General features: G+C 44.7%; 1 protein-coding gene across 3 annotated transcripts in view; it reads left to right on the top strand.

Annotated features, from left to right (window-relative positions):
* Positions 1–19,541, top strand: part of USP5 (ubiquitin specific peptidase 5) — a 2,313,977-nt gene that overhangs the window by 1,232,142 nt on the left and 1,062,294 nt on the right. For all 3 annotated transcript variants that reach the window (XM_044079605.1, XM_044079604.1, XM_044079606.1), the window contains exon 11: positions 18,405–18,530. In XM_044079605.1, the coding sequence (XP_043935540.1) occupies positions 18,405–18,530 (126 nt within the window). The remainder of the gene's footprint in view (positions 1–18,404; positions 18,531–19,541) is intronic.

Genomic DNA, 19,541 nt, shown 5'->3' with positions numbered 1-19,541 from the left:
AAAGATTACTAATTTGCCTAGGGTACACAGTAAACGAAAAGAAATCAAAACTACTGCCCTCTCAAGCGATAATATTCCTGGGTGCAAGCTTAAATACCACTCCCCAGATGGCTTATCTCACGCCAGACAAAGGCAACTGACTCATTACTTTCAAATGACGGCAACAAAAACCCAGCTCCCTGCAAGAAAAATTCTGCAGGCCCTGGGCTTCATGGCATCCTGCATTCTACTAATTCCATATGCAAAACTGCATATGAGGAAACTACAGTGGTATTTAAAAAGTGTTTGGACTCAGCATTGTCACAGCCTGGAGAAAGTCATAACTTTGATTCCCTGCCTACAACAGGAGTTTCGATGGTGGTCCCAGACCTGTCACCACAACAAGGGACAGCCTTTCACCTTACCCACAGCCAGGCAGACAATAACAACGGATGCATCGGATTATGCCTGGGGGGCACATATGGCAGGAAAATGTATTCAGGGCTCATGGCCCAAGGAACAAATGCATCTTCACATCAATCAAAAAGAGATGCTGGCAGTACAAAATGCCCTGACAGCTTTCAAGGACCTACTACATCCAGGTCAACTGTTAATAAAGACGGACAGTACCACAGTTATGTGGTACATAAACAACCAAGGGTGATGAGGAAATGGGGATGCCCCAGACATAGATCTTTTTGCCTCCCCTCACAATTTCCAAATACAGAAATTCTGCACAAGAACTTATCACTCTCAAGCATGGAAAGTGAATGCTCTATCGTTCAGCTGGAAAGGCCTTACAGTCTATGCCTTCCCTCCGATGCCTCTTCTTACCAAGGTGCTACTAAAAGTCAGACAAGAAAGGCCAAAAATTATCCTGATTGCCCCAGACTGGCCACACCAGCACTGGTACCCAGTCCTAAAGAATTTATCTCAAGGCCCAACTTGGCTTCTACCTCAAATTCCTCATCTTCTGACACAACAAAACAATCAGATTCTGCACAGTCAACTCAGAACCTTAAACCTGGCAGCATGGCAGGTAATGTAGCCACTCAGACTGCACCTCTCTCTAAAGCTGTTATGGATGTCATTTTAGAAGCCAGGAGGCCCAACACTAGGAAATCTTATGCAGAAAAATGGAAGAGATTCTGTGCTTGGAACCAGGCACAAGGGCTCGAACCACTTGTCCCTAATATACCTCAGATTTTACAATACTGAACTGAGATGCTGGACAAAGGCCTATCTTTCTCATCTATTAAAATCCATGCCTCTGCCATTTCAGCTCATTACAATACGGAACCTCCTATTTTTTCACATCCTCTACTACGACAGTACCTCAGAGAGCACCAGTACCAACTTGGGATCTCAATTTTGTTTTAGAAAAACTCACACTGCCTCCTTTTGAACCAGCCAGCACAGCTGATCTAAAATTCTTATCATGGAAAACTGCTCAGCTCCTAGCAATAACTTCAGCAAGAAGAGTCTCAGAGTTAAGGCAGTAATGGCTGTGGAACCTTTCATCATTTTTCATCAGGACAGGGTTTCTCTTAGGGCAAACCCAACATTCATGCCAAAAGTGGTCTTCAATGTGGCCTTGAACCAAACCATTCATTTACCTACGTTCTACCCAAATCCCCAGAATAAAGGGGAGAGACTTCTGCACACTTTGGATATACACAGACAGCTATGATTCTACTTGGACAAAACAAAAGCTTTCAGAAAAACTGAGCAACTGTTTGTAACCTATGCTGCAGGATCACAAGGAAAGCCTATTACAAAGCAGACAATCTCAAAATGGATAGGACACTGCATCCGCTTCTGTTATGCACAACATGGCAAATCAATGCCTAAGGGCATTAGGCCTCATTCTACCAGAGCAGCAGCCACTTCAGCAGCTTTCCTCAGAGGAGTACCAACCAATGACATTTTAGAAGCTGCACACATTCACCAAGCACTACCACGTACCTCTCTACTCTAAATCCAGAGCAGGCTTTGCCACTGCAGTTCTGCAAGGCCTGGTAGCCTCTCCAAATCCAATTTAGACCCAGCCGCCCAACCTCAGCTTTGGGATTCTACCCAAGTGTAATGACTGCAACAGTGAAACACTATGAACATAGTACAGTTGTGTACCTACCATAAATGTAGTTGTTCGAGTGTATTCACTGTTGCAGTCCAGGTTACCCACCCACCATCCCCCTTTTTTCATTGCTGGGACTTTTCTGTACTTCTCAACTCTATCCAACCTATGTGGTGTATTTGCTTGTAGATGAAGGAAATGTTTATACAAATATATGAATGTTTTTTGGCATAATTTTATCTTTCCAGCCTTCCTATCTGGGGGCACCTGATATCTGGGGCAAGAAAAATTGAAGAAAATAGTGTCTGTTGCAACTTTTATACCTCTGGTGCACTGACGTCAGGGAAGAGGTGACAGCAACCAACGCTGGACCAAGACTTTGGAACTTGGGCCCAACTGCTGGTCGCCTGCCAGCAGGATAACCCAAGTGTAATGACTGCTACAGTGAATACACTCGAACATCTACATTTTGTGGTAGGTACACAACTGTACTTTACTCTGGACCTCAGAGGCATACCTGCATGTCCCAATCAGACAGTCTTTCAGAAGATACCTCAGATTCATAGCTGGCTCAATGCATTACCAATTCTCTGCACTGCCCTTTGGCTTATCTACTGCACCCAGGGTCTTCACAAAATGCCTGGCACCTGTAATTGCATTTTGTAGACACAAAGGAATCCAAATATATCCCTACTTGGACGACTGCCTTATTCAAGCAGAGAGCAAGGACATTCTACTAAAGCATCTGGCGTTTGTAAAAAGATTACTAATTTGCCTAGGGTACACAGTAAATGAAAAGAAATCAAAACTAGTGCCCTCTCAAGAGATAATATTCCTGGGTGCAAGCTTAAATACAACTGCCCAGATGGCTTATCACATGCCAGACAAGCGAAGACAACCGACTCATTATTTTCAAATGATGGCAACACAGACCCAGCTACCTGCCTGCAAAATTCTGCAGGCTTTGGGCTTCATGGCATCCTGCATCCTACTAATTCCATATGCAAGACTGCATATGAGGAAGCTACAATGGTATCCAAAAAGTGTTTGGACTCAACATTGCCACAGCCTGGAAACAATAATAACTCTTATTCCCTGCCTGCAACAGGAGTTTTGATGGTGGGCACTGGCCTGTCACCACATGAGTGGGAAGCATTGAGCTGCCTGTTGGTCCAGTTTTGTGAGGTTTCAGCCAGCAACTTGTAGTTTATTGGTCGTTTTGGGCCAGTTCCTAGCTTCTTTCAGCCCCCTGATATAAAAAACGCTAAACGCTGCGTTTTGGCTTGTACCTACTCAGCACAAGATCCTCGTGGTGGCCAGCAGAGTAATCCAAGCTTCAGAGAGCTGAAAAAGCGACTTTACCTGATATAAGTATTTTTTTGTGGCTTTCCACTTCTATTTATCTTGCTACTGTATTTTCGCCTGTTTGCTGATACATTGCTACTGTTTTATTCTGCATTTATTCTGATATTGCACTTGTTTCTCAGTTTGTTACTTTAAATATCTGTAACTGTTGCAAATTGTTTGTGTAGGCTGTGATAGCCAATTTATAGCATTTATAAGTGTTTACTGTATCTGTTCTGCTTGTCTCTTGAAAAAAAAAAAAAAAAAAATATCTCTTGTTTTCCCGCCTTGCTAAGCTAGATTAGTCCAGTTTCAGAGCTTGATGATCCCTGGACTTTGTTTGCAGTTCCTGTTACTGATTCTTTACCTAATTTGGAAAGGAGGAAGTTCCTTTGCTATCCAGTGGGAGTGGGAAGCATTGAGCTGCCTGTTGGTCCAGTTTTGTGAAGTTTCAGCCAGCAACTTGTAGTTTATTGGTCGTTTTGGGCCAGTTCCTAGCTTCTTTCAGCCCCCTGATATAAAAACGCTAAACGCTGCTTGCGCGATTTAGCCTTGAGTTTGCTTGTGAGCTGCTACTGTTGCACACTAGGGCAGCGCCGGTTAAGCAGATTTAAACTATTAGGGCTACCTAAATTACACTCTTCAAATTTTCCCTTAAAACTACCTTCCTCGAACTATACTACTGATCTAATCAGCGTATCCTATAACTAAAAGATCATCTCTACTTGACTCCAAGTAGACTATTCTCTATCTGTTAAACCTAGCACTTGCTCCTACAGTACTTATTACCTTGATACGGCACTCTTGTCATAGATAGTACCCCAAAAGGCAAACCCCATTTCTGTCACCCACGTCCCCGGAATCTTTTCAAAGTTTTTGTCTATTCCTTCTAGCATGTCGACGGATCAGTTGCTAGTGTCCTCTCCTGCTCAGCTGGTGAACCTGGGAATTTTGAGGCAATGTTACAATTGCCTCATGTACACAGACAACCCTCTCCTCCTCCCACAAAACACAAATACATGCGAGAGATGCAACTATACGGCCAAACTGGAGGCTGAGCTCTCTCAACATAGGACTGGCAAGACCAGTCAGGAGGAGAAGGTTACCACACACACTATAGACCCAGTCTCACATAGTACCATCACAACCTCAAATCATACACATAAACACACAAAGACATACTCGGAGGCTCTGAACAAAAATCTACCAAAACAGCAGAGGCCACCTAAGCAGACACCCAAACAACCACCACCTCAGAACACAGCACCTGCAACACATAGACCTCACAGTCAGAGTGTCAAACAGTCACAGCCCTTAAGGCCAAACACAATGCCAGACACACTAGTCATTGGTGACTCCATAGTCAGACACACTGACGCTCCGCTCACCAGACTGAGTAAGGAGAAGGTCACAGTAAGCTGCCTGTCGGGCGCTAGAATCCGCCACATAACGCAAGCACTCAGGTCTCTCAACAGCAGGTACAAATATGACTCAGTCATTGTCCATGCTGGTGTGAACGACCTGAGACGAACCTCCTTGGACTACATGAAAAGAGACATTGAGGAGCTCTCTGATTATGTAGCCCAGGCAGGTATGACCCTGACCTTGAGCAGTATCCTACCTTCACCAAGAATGATGCCACAATACAGAGATAAGATGATCAGCTTTAACAATTGGCTTAACCACTGGTGTCATTCAAAGGGGATCCAGTGTCTGTCTGCCTGGGATGACATGCTGGACAAGCCACGCTGCTTCAAGGGACGGCTTGCACCTGTCACCCTGGATTCCGGATATTGGCAAAGGCTCTTGCCACCCCATAGTGCCTTTTTAGGCAAGGCTCAAATTCTAAACCTACCACCCTAGAACAAAAAAGGAAAAAAACTAAGGGTAATGCTGCTCAATGCCAGAAGTCTAAATCTCAAAATGCACGCACTCGAGGCCCTTCTCAATATGGAGAACATCGATGTCTGTGCTGTGACAGAAACCTGGTTCAAGGCTCCTGAGAGCACCCCAGCACTATCAGGTTTTACCTCATATCATGCCCGCCCCAAAATCCGGACAATACCAAGAAAGGAGGGGGTATCCATATTCATCAAGGACACCCACACCTCAAGACTGGTGGAACGCACGATGCATCGGAGACCATCCAGGTGCAATTAACCATAGGCAAGACTGCTCTGCAAATTGTAGCATGTTACAGGCCACCCTCACAAACTCAGGAACCTCACATGGCTTTCCTGAAAACACTAGAGGGATAAATGTATCACCAAACACCATCATACTAGGTGACTTCAATTACCCTAATATAGACTGGGAACACTACTCAAGCCCAAACACCCTAGCCCAAAAGTTCCTGGAATTCATAAACTCAAATGCCATGGAACAACTAGTCACCATCCCCACAAGAGGAGATAACATACTTGATCTCATCATCACGAACATGGGAGCACAATGTTCAACACCGAAGTATACCCCTCACTGGTGAGATCAGACCACAACTAATCTCGCTGGAGGTCCTCATCCCACCCCCACCTGAAATAAAAAGACCACAGTAAAAACTTCTCAAAGCCGACTTCACACTTCTAAAGACTAGTGTGGTCTCCTTTAAGGCCCCCGAGCCGGCGGAAAACAGTACTCAAGCCGCTGAATCACTCACAAATGCCTTCTACCAGCACCTGCAGGACTGCATGGATAAGGCAATCCCAAGCAAAACAAAGACTCTCTGTACCAAAGGCAAGCGTCCACTCTGGTGGACCCCAGCCATAAACAAACTCTACAACAAAAGGAGAAAGCTACTACAAGATAGAGCAAAATCCTTAAAAGGTAAGACACCCTTGATCACTATAAGTAAAAAACTAAGAGCTCTCATAAAATCAAAGCAAATTTTGAGAGAAAAATAGCTAAAGACTCAAAAGACAATCATAAGGCATTCTTTAGCTATGTTAGAAACCTGGGAGGAAACTCCCAGATATGCTCAGAACTAGTCAAAAATGATGTGAAGATTACTGATCCTACAGACATTGCCAACATACTGGCTGACAGGTTCAGTGCAAACTTCTCCCCCCCCCCAAAAGGAGAGATATCTATACCAAACGATTGCAGCCCCCCAAACATTTCCAACGCCCAAGTTAAAACTGCTCTCCAAAGCAAAACCACAGCATCCATGGGACCCGACGGTGTCCCCGGCTGTGTGCTCCACGAACTCAATGAGGAATTAAACCCACAACTAGGACAGCTATTTAATCAAAGTCTTACCTCTGGATATGTACCCAGGAGTGGCGCACTGCAACTGTGGTCCCACTTCACAAAGGCGGTGCTTCCACCGACCCTGGAAATTACCGCCGATTAGCTTGACAAGCCTTATCTGCAAAGCCATGGAGAGGATCATAATGGACCTCATAAATAAAGACATAGGGAATTTGCAGACCTTGGATCCAACCCAGTTTGGCTTTGTCAAAGGCAGATCATGCCTTTTAAACTTGGTTGACTTTTTCAAACAGTCACCAAAGCCATTGATGAGGGAAAGGCAGTCCATACAGCCTACCTGGATCTGGCGAAGGCTTTCGATACAATACCTCACTGGTATCATTGAAAAACTCAGCAGCTTAAATGTTAACCCATACATCACAAGATGGGTTGCAAACTGGCTGAGTGACAGAACACACAGGGTCAGAGTTGCTGGCGCCATGTCAGACTCAAAGCCTGTCACAAGTGGGGTCCCACAGGGCTCAGTCCTGGGCCCACTCTTGTTTGGCATCTACTTTTCCAAGTACAAGCAAACACAGGAGGGTTATGGCTGACAAAGTTTGCAGATGACTGCAAACTGGGAGCCATAGTAGAAAACACATCTGACACAGATATCCTTCAGAAGGGTCTCACAGAAACGGATAACTGGTGCCAGAGCCATGGCCTAAAGTTAAATGCCAAAAATGCATAGTCATACCCTTCGGGAAAAACAAGGTTACCCCTAGCTACCAAATAGGTGGCAATCCACTGAGCACAGAAGAAGTTATCAGGGACTTGGGGACCCAGGTTGATTGTAGTCTGTCATTCGACACCCATGTAGCTAAAGTAGTTAGGAAGACCTTCTACATTGCCCACCTTATCATGAAGGGATTCTCATCTAGATCAAGGGAGGTCATGGTCTCCTTTACTCATCACTCATCAGACCAATGATTGAGTACAATGCCCAATTCGGAATGTATCTGACCCGACACTTGCAGCAGCTGGAGAGACCACAAAAGTTCCTCACCAAAAGGATAAAGGGTCTCAAAATCTGTCCTATGCTGCCCGACTGAAAGAACTCCAGCTCTATTCAGTCGCCACTTGCTCAGAGGTGACCTTTGCCTAACATACAAGGCCATGTCAAACCCAGATTTGATGAATATGCTTCACCTCAAAAATCTAGATCCACCAGAGCCACAAGGGCGGAGACTTAAACCTCGACACGGCTATTAATAGGACGTGCTGGAGGGATAGATTCATCACCCAAAGACTCCTATGCTGTGGAACAAAATCCCGGTATATGTGAGGCAGAGCACCTCGCTGGCCTTGTTCAAGAGAAATCTTGACCAATGGATGGGAGATCGCAAATATACCCCAGGGATTACCTCAGTGTCACTGCTCGACAGAGGCACAGCAAAATAATGGGTATAGTTCCCCATACTTAAGGGGTGGCGTAAGCCACAAAACGATGGGCTAGGCTTGTAAATGCCCTCGGGCAGATAGCCTAGTATGAACCTATGAACCTATGAACCTATGAACAAGGGACTGCCTTTCACTTTACCCACAGCCAGGCAGACACTAACAACAGATGCATCGGATTATTCCTGGGGGGCACACATGACAGGAAAATGTATTCAGGGCCCGTGGCCTGCGGACCAAATGCATCTTCATATCAATCAAAACGAGATGCTAGCTGTACAGAATGCCCTGACAGCCTACAAGGATCTACTACATCCGGGACAACTACTACTAAAGACGGACAATACTACAGTTATGTGTTACATAAATAAGCAAGGGGGCACGCATTCCTACCCCCTCTGCAGGCAAGCCATGACTTTGTGGAACACAGCACTGACCTATCAAATACATTTGCAGGCACAATTCCTGCCAGGAAAGAAAAATACTCTGGCAGATGAACTAAGGAGAAACCTCATGGACCCTCACGAGTGGAAACTAGATCCACAGGTCTTCAGCATGATAACAAGGAAATGGGGATGCCCAGACATAGATCTTTTTGCCTCCCCTCACAACTGCCAACTGCAGAGATTCTGCACAAGGCCTTATCACACACAAGCATGGAAAGTGGATGCTGCATCATTCAGCTGGAAAACCCTAACAGTTTATGCCTTTCCACCACTGCCTCTCCTTCCCAAGGTACTCCTAAAACTCAGACGAGAAGCCAAAAATGATTCTGATTGCCCCAGACTGGTCACGCCAACACTGGTACCCAATCCTAAAGAGCTTGTCTCAGGGCCCAGCCTGGACTTTACCTCAAATTCCTCATCTTCTGACTCAACAAAGCAATCCGATTTTGCACAGCCATCTCAGAACCTTGAATCTGGCTGCATGACAAATAATATAGCCACTCAGAACACACCTCTCTCTAAAGCTGTTATGGATGTCATTTTGGAAGCCAGGAGGTTATGCAGAAAAATGGAAGAGATTCTGTGCTTGGAACCAGGCACAATGACTTGAACCACTTGTTCCAAATATTCCTCAGATTTCACAGTACTTAACGGAGATGCTGGACAAAGGCCTATCCTTCTCATCAATTAAGATCCATGCCTTTGCCATTTCAGCTCATTACAGTACGGAACCTCCTATTTTCTCTCATCCACTGCTAAGACAGTACCTCAGAGGGGCAAAAATCATAAGACCCCCAAGGAGAGCACCAGTACCTACGTGGGACCTCAACTTTGTTTTGGAAAAGCTCACACTGCCCCCTTTTGAGCCAGCCAATACAGCTTGATAAAAAATTCTTATCATGGAAAACTGCTCTTCTCCTAGCAATAACTTCAGCAGGAAGAGTTTCAGAGTTACAGGCATTAATGGCAGTGGAACCTTTTATCATTTTTCATCCAGACAGGGTTTCTCTAAGGACAAACCCAACATTTATGCCAAAGGTAGTATCCAGTGTGGCTCTTAACCAAATCATTTATTTGCCAACATTTTATCCAAATCCCCAGAATAAAGGGGAGAGACTTCTGCACTCTTTGGACATACACAGGCAGCTACGCTTCTACTTGGACAAAACAAAAGCTTTCAGAAAAACTGAGCAACTGTTTGTAGCATATGCTGCAGGATCACAAGGAAAGGCCATCTCAAAGCAGACTATTTCAAAATGGATAGGACACCATTCGTTTCTGCTATGCACAGCATGGAAAGTCAGTGCCTAAGAAAATTAGGCCACATTCTATCAGGGCAGCAGCCACTTCAGCAGCCTTTCTCAGAGGAGTACCAACCAAGGAAATTTTGGAGGCTGCAACCTGGAGTTCAGTGCACACCTTTACCAAGCATTATCACTTACCTCTTCATTCTAAATCCAGAGCAGGCTTTGCCACTGCAGTTCTGCAGGGCCTCGTAGCCACTCTTAATCCTATTTAGACCCAGCCGCCCTACCTCAGCTTTGGGATTCTACCCAAGTGTAATGACTGCAACAGTGAGACATGATGAACATAGTACAGTTGTGTACCTACCATAAATGTAGATGGTAGAGTGTATTCACTGTTGCAGTCCAGGTTACCCACCCTCCATCCCCCTTTCTTTGCTGGGACTTAACTCTACTTCTCTATCCTATACAACCTATGTGGTGTATTTGCTTGTAGATGAAGGTATTGTTTTTATTTTATGGTATGTTTTTATAAGCAATATGTATTGCCTACCTTCCTGGTGGCACCTGACATCTGGGGCAAGAAAAACTGAAGAAAATGGCATTGGCTGCATCTTATATACCCCTGGCGCACTGATGTCAGGGAAGAGGCGACGGCAACCGATGCCAGACCAGGACTTTGGTTATCCTGCTGGCAGGCTACCTGCAGTCGGCCTGAATTCCAAAGTGTAATGACTGCAACAGTGAATGCACTCGAACATCTACATTTATGATAGGTACACAACTACTTTCCTTTCTGCCAAAAGTGATTTTTGAAATGTCCATTAATCAAACCATTGAATTGCCAGTTTTCTTCCCCAATCATTCAAACAAAGGAGAGTATTGCCTACATACCCTAGATATTCACAGGCAAATTCGCTTCTACTTGAATAGGACTAAGGCCTCTCGTAAATCAGACCAGTTTTTTTTGGCCTATTCTGGTCTTAGATTGGGATGTGCTGTTGGTAAGGTCACATTGACTAGATGGTTGAAAGACCTTGTGACCTTCATTTATACACAATGTAATATTCCATTACTGACTACCATCAAGGCCCATTCGACAAGATCGGTAGGAACTTCTGCTGCCTTCCACGCCAGAGCTTCTTTACATGACATCTGTCTAGCTGTAACTTTGGCTACACCTCATACCTTCATTAATCATTACCTATTGGATTTGGCCTCTGGGGGAAGAGCATCTTTTGGTTCTATGGTGCTCAGGAATGTCCTTCCTTGAGAACCTCCCAGGAATAGAGGTAGCTGGGGACTCTGTCCCACATGTAAGGAATGAACGAGGATTAACAATATCAGATAAAGAAGTTATGTCTTACCATAACGTTCCATCTGTATTGTTGATCCTCGTTCAGTCATTACGACCCTCCCTCCTTCCCCCTCCTGTGGCTTCTAGTGGATCTCACCATCTGGATGTCCTTCAAGGATGCATCTGCAGTCCTTACAAATGGGTTGTCCTGGCCTCAGGCAGCCCTTCGGTCGGCCGGATTCCAAAGTCTGGGTCTGGCCTCGGCTGATGTCGCACTTCACCCGACGTCATAGCTGCAGTTCAGCGGGTATAAAGGCATCAGCCAACGCCATTTTCCCCAGTCTTTCTTGCCGCGCGGCGCCCAAAGCAGAAGTTGTTCGCAAGTGCCGGTCGGTCAGAACCAGAGATTGCTACTACCGAAGACTTCTAAAAAGCTAAGTACCCCGTTGGGGACTCTTTCTTGCCTCAGCCGATGTCAGAAAAAGTGAATAACTGTTTAACTTGTGGGAAACAAATACCTCATAAAGATTTCCACTCTTACTGCCTACCTTGTTTAGGCCCAGACCACGACATAGCAGCTTGTCTAGCCTGTGCTTCCTTCAACTGATGAACACTTAGATGTCGGTCGGAGTTTGCAGAGGAGTTTTTCGGCAACGCTTTTGCCTATATCATGCCGTCGGAGACTCCGACTTCACATTTAGCTAAAAAGCGTAAGGAAAAGGACCGACACTCGCGGTCCGCGGTTTCGGCCGAAACCGCGGCTAAGCCAACCGCGAGCGTCTCGGTTTCGGCTGAAGCCAAGTCCGCGGTTCTTCCTTCGGCCGAAAACACGCCTCCTTCTACCGAGGCCTCTTCCAGCATGGCTGAATCTGCTACTGAAAATCCACCTGCTCTTACAGTTTCTCAGGATTTATCAGATACTATCCCCTTAGATGTATCTACTCCTGCACGTGGAGCTGCTAGGCCCCCTGCATCCATGTCAATTAAGGCTTTTGCCAGGGCTAAAGCAGCTAAATCTTCAAAGGCCGTGCCTGCTAAAGCCCCCTCTCACAGGCCTAGCTCTAGTACTCAAATGCTTAGTCTAGCAGAGGATCTCATTTCTTTGATCAGGGGAACCCAGTCTCACCCTGACAGGGCCTCTCACCCACCTCCAGAGAAGAGGCTTAGAGCAGAGCCCCCTGAGCCAGTTTCTTCAGATTATTCCTCTGATGATTCAGAACATACAAATCCTCCAGAGGGCCCTTATTCTCCATATGAGGACTCTGATGCAGAGGATTCCATACCTTCTGCCTCTCCTCCTGAGGAATTTTCTTTTGGGGAAACCTTGCATGCTATGAGGGAACAATTTCAGTGGCAGGGCCAGGATTTTTCAGACTCTAGGAAAAGGCTTAGGACCTTTTTACATTTAGCACAGAATAGGCCTTTAGCTATTCCTCCAGTACTTACAGTTGTGGATGATGCATTTACTGATGCTTGTACTGCCCCTGACTCACTGCCTCCGGCCCCTGCTAAGCCCGACAGATACTACAGGGTTCTGGACACACATTATCATTTGTATAAGGCTCCTATTGCAGATCCTGAAACTATTTCACAGGGCCCCAAAGCTGTAACAGCTGCCTCTGCCAAAAACCCCCTCCCCTCTGAAAGAGAATCTAGGGCATTGGAGAGATTGGGTAAAAAAGTTTATACTTCTGCTACTCTTTCGGCTAGGGCCTTAAACTGTCAATTCCACATGATTCAGTATCAGAAATTTCTGTTCGATCAGCTCACTAAAAAACTGTCCTCGCCTGAACCTTTAGACCGTAAGTCCCTTCAGGATTTGGCGCATAACACTCAGCAGGTCAGTAATCATTCCTTAAAATGCGGCTATGATGCACTGGAGGCTTCCTTTAGATCAGCTATGACTGGTACAGTGATCAGAAGGCATGCATGGTTAAAAGAGCAATCCTTACCAGACCATGTAAAGTCAAAGCTTCTAGATGCTCCCATGGAAAAGCACAGTTTGTTTGGTTCCCCTGCACAGCAAGCGTTGAAGAAGGTGGAAGAAAAAGCTAAATCTGTCCAGACAGTCAAGGATTTCTTACAGGTCCAGCCTCCGAGGTTTAGTAGGAACTGGCCTTCCAAGAATTGGTCCTTTCCAGACACCACCAGAGCACAGAGAGGCAGAAATAGACGCCCTAGAGGCAGAGGTCAGTCCAGAAGTGCCTACAGGGGACGTCAGTGGCAGCCTAACAGCCAGAGAACTACTGCCACAGATCCAGCCACTACCACTTCTACAGGACAATCACAGTGACTTGGCTCTGAAACCGCCTACCAGGGAACAACTGGCAGCACCCTTAGGCGGAAAATTAGCCTTATTTTTAGTAAATTGGCATTACATTACAGGAGACAACTGGATTTTACAGACAATAGACAAAGGCTACAGGTTTCACTTCCATACTCTTCCAAGGAAGAGAGGAATGCCAAACCTACCTCCAAACCAAAGGACACACGCTCTACAGCAAATAGACCACTTACTAAGGATGAGAGCTATAGAAAAGGTACCGGCTATGGAACAAGGACAAGGATTTTATTCAAGGCTTTTCCTAGTACCAAGAAAGGAAAACCAATGGAGACCTATCCTCGACCTGTCCGCTCTAAACACATATCTCATTGTTCCAAAATTCAAAATGCTGACCCTACAGCAACTTCTTCCCATGCTGGGCAAGGAGTCTTGGCTGGTGACTCTGGATCTCAAGGAGGCATACCTGCACGTCCCCATATGACCAAATTGCAGAAGATACCTCAGATTTCTTACAGGATCAGAGCATTATCAATTCTCAGCATTGCCTTTTGGCTTATCTACTGCACCCAGAGTATTCACGAAATGCCTGGCATCAGTAATTGCTCATTGCAGGCTTCAGGGAATTCAAATTTATCCATACCTGGACGACTGCCTGTTACAAGCGGACAGCAAAGACAAATTAACAAAAGATTTGAAAAAGGTTATTCACCTGCTGCAAGCCCTGGGATACACAGTCAACACAAAAAAGTCAAGGCTGATACCATCCCAAAGGATAACCTTCCTGGGTGCAGAACTGAACACATCAAACCAGATGGCATTCCTCACAGCAGAAAAACAGAAGCAGCTACCACTCTATTTCATGGCATTAACCACGCAGAACCAGCTTACAGCAAGGAAAATCCTGCTAGCCCTGGGTTACATGGCATCCTGCATAATAATAATTCCACATGCCAGACTACATATGAGGAAGTTACAATGGTACCTGAGGAATTTATGGTTTCAGCACAAGCACAGCCTAGAAACCCAAATTCCAATAATGCCATGCCTGAAGCAAGAATTCCAGTGGTGGGCCCAGGCCTGTCAATTGAACAAAGGACTGCCCTTCCACAGGCCTCACCCAAGCCAGACTATCACCACGGACGCCTCAGACCTCGGATGGGGGGCACACATGGTGGACAAGTGTATACAAGGCTTATGGACTCAAGACCAGATGAACCTACACATAAATCAAAAAGAGATGCTGGCAGTAAAACAGGCAATTCAGACATTCAGACCATTTCTTCAACAGGGTCATTTGCTGATAAGGACGGACAACACCACGGTTAGGTGGTATATCAACAAACAGGGAGGCACACATTCATATCCTCTATGCCGGATGGCAATGGACCTCTGGAATGTGGCCCTGAGCCTCAACATTCAGCTCCAAGCCATATTCGTGCCAGGAAAAGAAAATATACTAGCAGACATCTTAAGCAGAACCACCACGGATGCCCACGAATGGATGCTGCATCCAGACATCTTCAAAACCATCACAAGGAAATGGGGACTGCCAGAAATAGACCTGTTCGCATCCCCACACAACCACCAATTGAAAAAATTCTGCACAAGGACATAACACCCACTTGCTTGGAAGGTGGACTCCCTATCCTTCAGTTGGGAAAACCTGACAGCATATGCATTCCCACCTCTTCCTTTGATGCACAAAGTGCTACTGAAGATCAAAGAAGATCACCCGAGGATCATCTTGATAGCTCCAGATTGGCCGAGGCAACATTGGTACCCGCTACTGAGGAGTATGTCCCGGGAACACGCATGGCCTCTACCCCTAATACCTCTACTGCTAACACAGAACAACTTCAAAATCCTGCATCCAAACTTGAAAACACTGCAGCTAGCTGCTTGGAACATTACATAAGGAAAAATAACCCAGATTTATCTCAGAGGGCTAGAGACATTATCTTGGATGCTCGCAGACCCTCAACAAGGAAAACTTATTTAGCAAAATGGAAAAGATATCTCATTTGGAGTGCAACAAAAGGAGTAGATGCATCATTGGCAAACATAGCTAACATCCTGGAATATTTAGCAGAGCATTACAGGCATTAATGGCAGTACAGCCCTTCCTTATCTTCCATCAGGATAGAGTGTCCATGAGAACTAATCCTACCTTTATGCCAAAGGTGGTCTCCAGGGTATCTTTAAACCAAGCAGTACACCTACCAACATTCTTCCCCAACCCACAGAACAGGGGGGAAAGATTGCTGCATACCTTGGATGTACACAGACAATTGCGCTACTACCTGGACAGAACCAAGAACAATAGAAAAACTGACCAGCTTCTGGTAGCATATGCAACAGGAATGGAAGGAAAAGCAATTTCAAAATAAACAATCTCAAAATGGATAGGAAATTGCATTAGATTTTGTTACTCTTTTCATGGAAAGGCAACTCCAGAAAACATCAGACCTCATTCCACAAGGGCTACAGCCACTACTACAGCTTTCTTACGAGGAGTGGCTACCAAAGACATTTTAGAGGCTGCTACTTGGAGCTCCGTGCATACATTTGCCAAGCATTATAATCTGCCTTTATACTCCAGATCCCGAGCAGGTTTTGCCACTGCTGTTTTGCAAGGGATCTTAACTACACCATAAACTCTTAGTGCCTCCTTAGTGCCTCCTTCCCCAGTTTGGCTATGGTATTCTACCCATTTGTAAGGACTGCAGATGCATCCTTGAAGGACATAGTACAGTTTTGTACCTACCATAAATGTAGATGTCCGAGAGGTATGCATCTGCAGTCAGGATTACCCTCCTCCTTCCCTCTGTGGTACTCCTAGGGTATTTGCCCATCTTGTAGCTAGCTGGGGGAATCTATTATGGTGTATTTGTTTGTATATATGTATATACATGTTTATTTGTATTTGCTCTCTATTGTTTGGAAACATTTGCATTTATCCAAATTTAGCCTTCCTAGAGGGCACCTGGCATCTGGGGCAAGAAACACTGAGGAAAATGGCGTCGGCTGATGCCTTTATACCCGCTGAACTGCAGCTATGACGTCGGGTGAAGTGCGCGACATCAGCCGAGGCCAGACCCAGACTTTGGAATCCAGCCGACCGAAGGGCTGCCTGAGGCCAGGACAACCCATTTGTAAGGACTGCAGATGCATACCTCTCGGACATCTACATTTATGGTAGGTACAAAACTGTACTTTCTTTTAGGTCATTTGACCAGAGGTAGCCTCTACCTTCTTTTGACTTGCAAACTCAATCTGAGGTAACAGGGAGAGGGAAATTCTGGGTAAGAGTTTTAGCTCGAGAATTTGTAGATGACGCGAGCTTGGAAGATAGCCGGCTCGGTTCCGAGGTCGGAACCGAAAACTATACGTAATGACTGAACAAGGATCAACAATACAGATGGAATGTTATGGTAAGACATAACTTCTTTTTACACAACTGTACTTTTTCCATAATATTAGTTTACTGTCAAGTATGTCTACTTTTTAGCAGAAGCGTTTGTATTTGAGGCAGATTTTGTGAGAAATTCGTATACTGTTGGCTTTTGTGGAGCAGAACATTCTATGGAGAAATGGGCAGGTTTTTGTGTGTCCGTGAAGTGCTTATTCCTACTTCATGGCAACCTACTTCCATTTTGATTCTCAGTGTGCAGGTGTTTCAACAGTACTGACAAGAGAATCTTGTTCTTACTTTACCTTTTGTAACTTCTGAGTGGGGGAGGTGTTAAATGTAAGTGTGCTGTTTGTGGACCCTCAGTGGCAACTTACCTTCTGGCCGACTAATTTTAGCAGCTCTTACAGCTTTTGATACTTATCCCCTAGTTATTGCATGGATGCTCTCACTGATCTGGCTGGCTCTTCTGCAGTATCTAGAAAGAAAGAAAAAAACACTTACCAAGGAGTCCTTGCCATTGTTGCAAACTCAGTCTGTGCTTCAGCTGATAGTGGGTGAACCTGCAGTGAGCATTAGTTATTCCTGCGATCAGTCGCTTTCTTGTTTGGCTTCCTCTGTTGCAGTCCTCTCAACCAGCATGAATTGCGGGTCAGCCTTATACTCTTCAGCCATTCCATTGTCCAGTACAGGCATGGGAGAACCATCTTCTCTAGGTCTGGAAGACGCTCTTGTCCCAAGAAGAATCTCCCATAGTAAGAGGCTAGGCCTGGCAGATGTACTCTTATGATGAAAAAAAGTTGTTCCTCTGAGGAAGTTATTGATAAATATATTCCTTACCTTGGCTAGGCAGGCATTACAGGCAGTAAATGTTGGTGTAAATGGAGTTTAATGACTCTAACTTTGACAGAGATCTGCAGATTCCCAAGCCCAATTCTAATTGTGAGAAAATTTGATTTTTATTCTCCTGTGGAGACATTTTCTTTTAATCAGACCATTGTCAGGACAAATGAGGTATTATTATGGGTGCAAATAGAATATCCTCCTGAACTGAGATGTAGGTCACAAACTGATGTGTTGAATACTACCTGCACTGTGAACTGATACCCAGATGTCAGTCCCTAAAAAAGAAGGCTGTATAAGGTACCTCAGGCTAGTAAATTTATTTTCTCTCACCATTTCCATGGCCATTTCTGCTTTGTCTCACTCAGGCACCCGGGTGGTCCTCAAAACCAACCTTTCACCTACTGATAAAGAAGGTAAAAAGTTGGACTGTATAGGTAAGCGAACCCCCCCTCCCCCCATTTCGATGAGTAGATGTTACAACCTCAAGAGGGGGAGATTTAGGATACTACCCAAGTGTTCTTAGCAAAGGTGGTTATACTGTGACTTTGACTAGGAACAGGGATAAAAGGTGGAAAAACATAGATCAAGTCTTGAATCCAGAGAGCATATCCTACTCTGAGGAAGTAGTCCCAGCAGCAAATGGTGGACTTGGCACATGTAGGAGGGGTAACGTAACATAACAGCACTTGGGACTGTTTGGCGAGTTGTGTGTTGGAGGTCAGATATACATCAGCTTCCAATAGACTATGATGTTATGTAATCATTGGTTTTAATTCTTTATAATACTTTCATTTGATTACCTCATCCCTGTAAATCATTTTCTGTGACTTTCAGGGTGAACAAGAAGGAATTGCTCCTCGCATGTTCAAATCTCTTATTGGCAAAGGGCACCCTGAATTTTCTACAAGCCGACAGCAGGATGCACAGGAATTTTTCTTGCACTTTATCAACATGGTGGAGGTAAGTAAGAAGCAACCACTTACAGTGGCACATTCTTGAGTTATGTAACAACTCATGTTGTATGAAGCACTTGACCAGATACACAGGATATAATTCATTAACTATCCTCAGAGGGTTGCTGGGTTACCTGCGTCAGGGTTTAGTGATTAGTATTAATTGTGACTTTCAAACCACTATTTCTGTGTTAGATATTGGAATGTATAAATCTGATGTCATTTTTATTCATTCCTCAACTGTTGGGTTCAGATCTGATCTTCAGATCCAACTCCGCCACTTTTTCTAGTTCGTGGAACGTTGAAACTCTCAAGCTCCTCCCTTATCCATAATGCCCTAGTCACCTAACATACGTCAGATCTTGTTTGCCACCTTAATGTACATACTTGGTCACTGTATGCTCTTGAGCATGGCATCTTTTTCTGAGAGTTGTAAATTATAACTTAATATTACAAAACTATAAAAGTATAATAAAGTGCTTCCACCCTTCCTGTATTATTCTTAAGATTTCTACCCTGTTTGTCATTTTTAAAATTTCTTCATACTATTAAGTACGTCTGTTTTTACCATAGTTGGTATTTTTCTCTCTTTTGTCTGCTATTTAAAAAAAAAGTTGTTTTAATCATTCTCTCTATTCTTGTAGCATGGCTGAAAAACCTTCTGGTTTCAAAAAGTGTGTGGCCTCTGGCCATAAAATCCTGATGTCTGATGCACATTCAAAGTGTGTCTGTTTAGGTTCAGTTCACCTGGATTCTAATTGCATTATTTGTAAGGGCTTCGATCCTAGAGTTTTATTTGACACAAATAATAAGCCAATTATAAGAGGTCTGCTCTCCTCTAAATCTGCTGCAACATCCTCTGGGGATCAAATTCCCCAAAAGGATGACAGGAAGGGATATTCCCTTCATAAGGAATTGAGAGAACATTTTTCTGATCCAGCTACTACTCTGCTCCAGTGTCTGATCCTCCTAGTAAAGTAGCCAAAGTTTCAGATCTGACCTCTTCAGACCTGAAATC

The sequence above is a fragment of the Protopterus annectens genome, chromosome 8.part0, assembly GCF_019279795.1.
Source record: "Protopterus annectens isolate FY-2018-M chromosome 8.part0, PAN1.0, whole genome shotgun sequence".
In the NCBI taxonomy this organism is placed as follows: Eukaryota; Metazoa; Chordata; order Ceratodontiformes; family Protopteridae; genus Protopterus; species Protopterus annectens.
The sequence above is the reverse complement of the archived record's forward strand: the minus strand, read 5'-3'. Positions and strand labels throughout refer to the sequence as shown.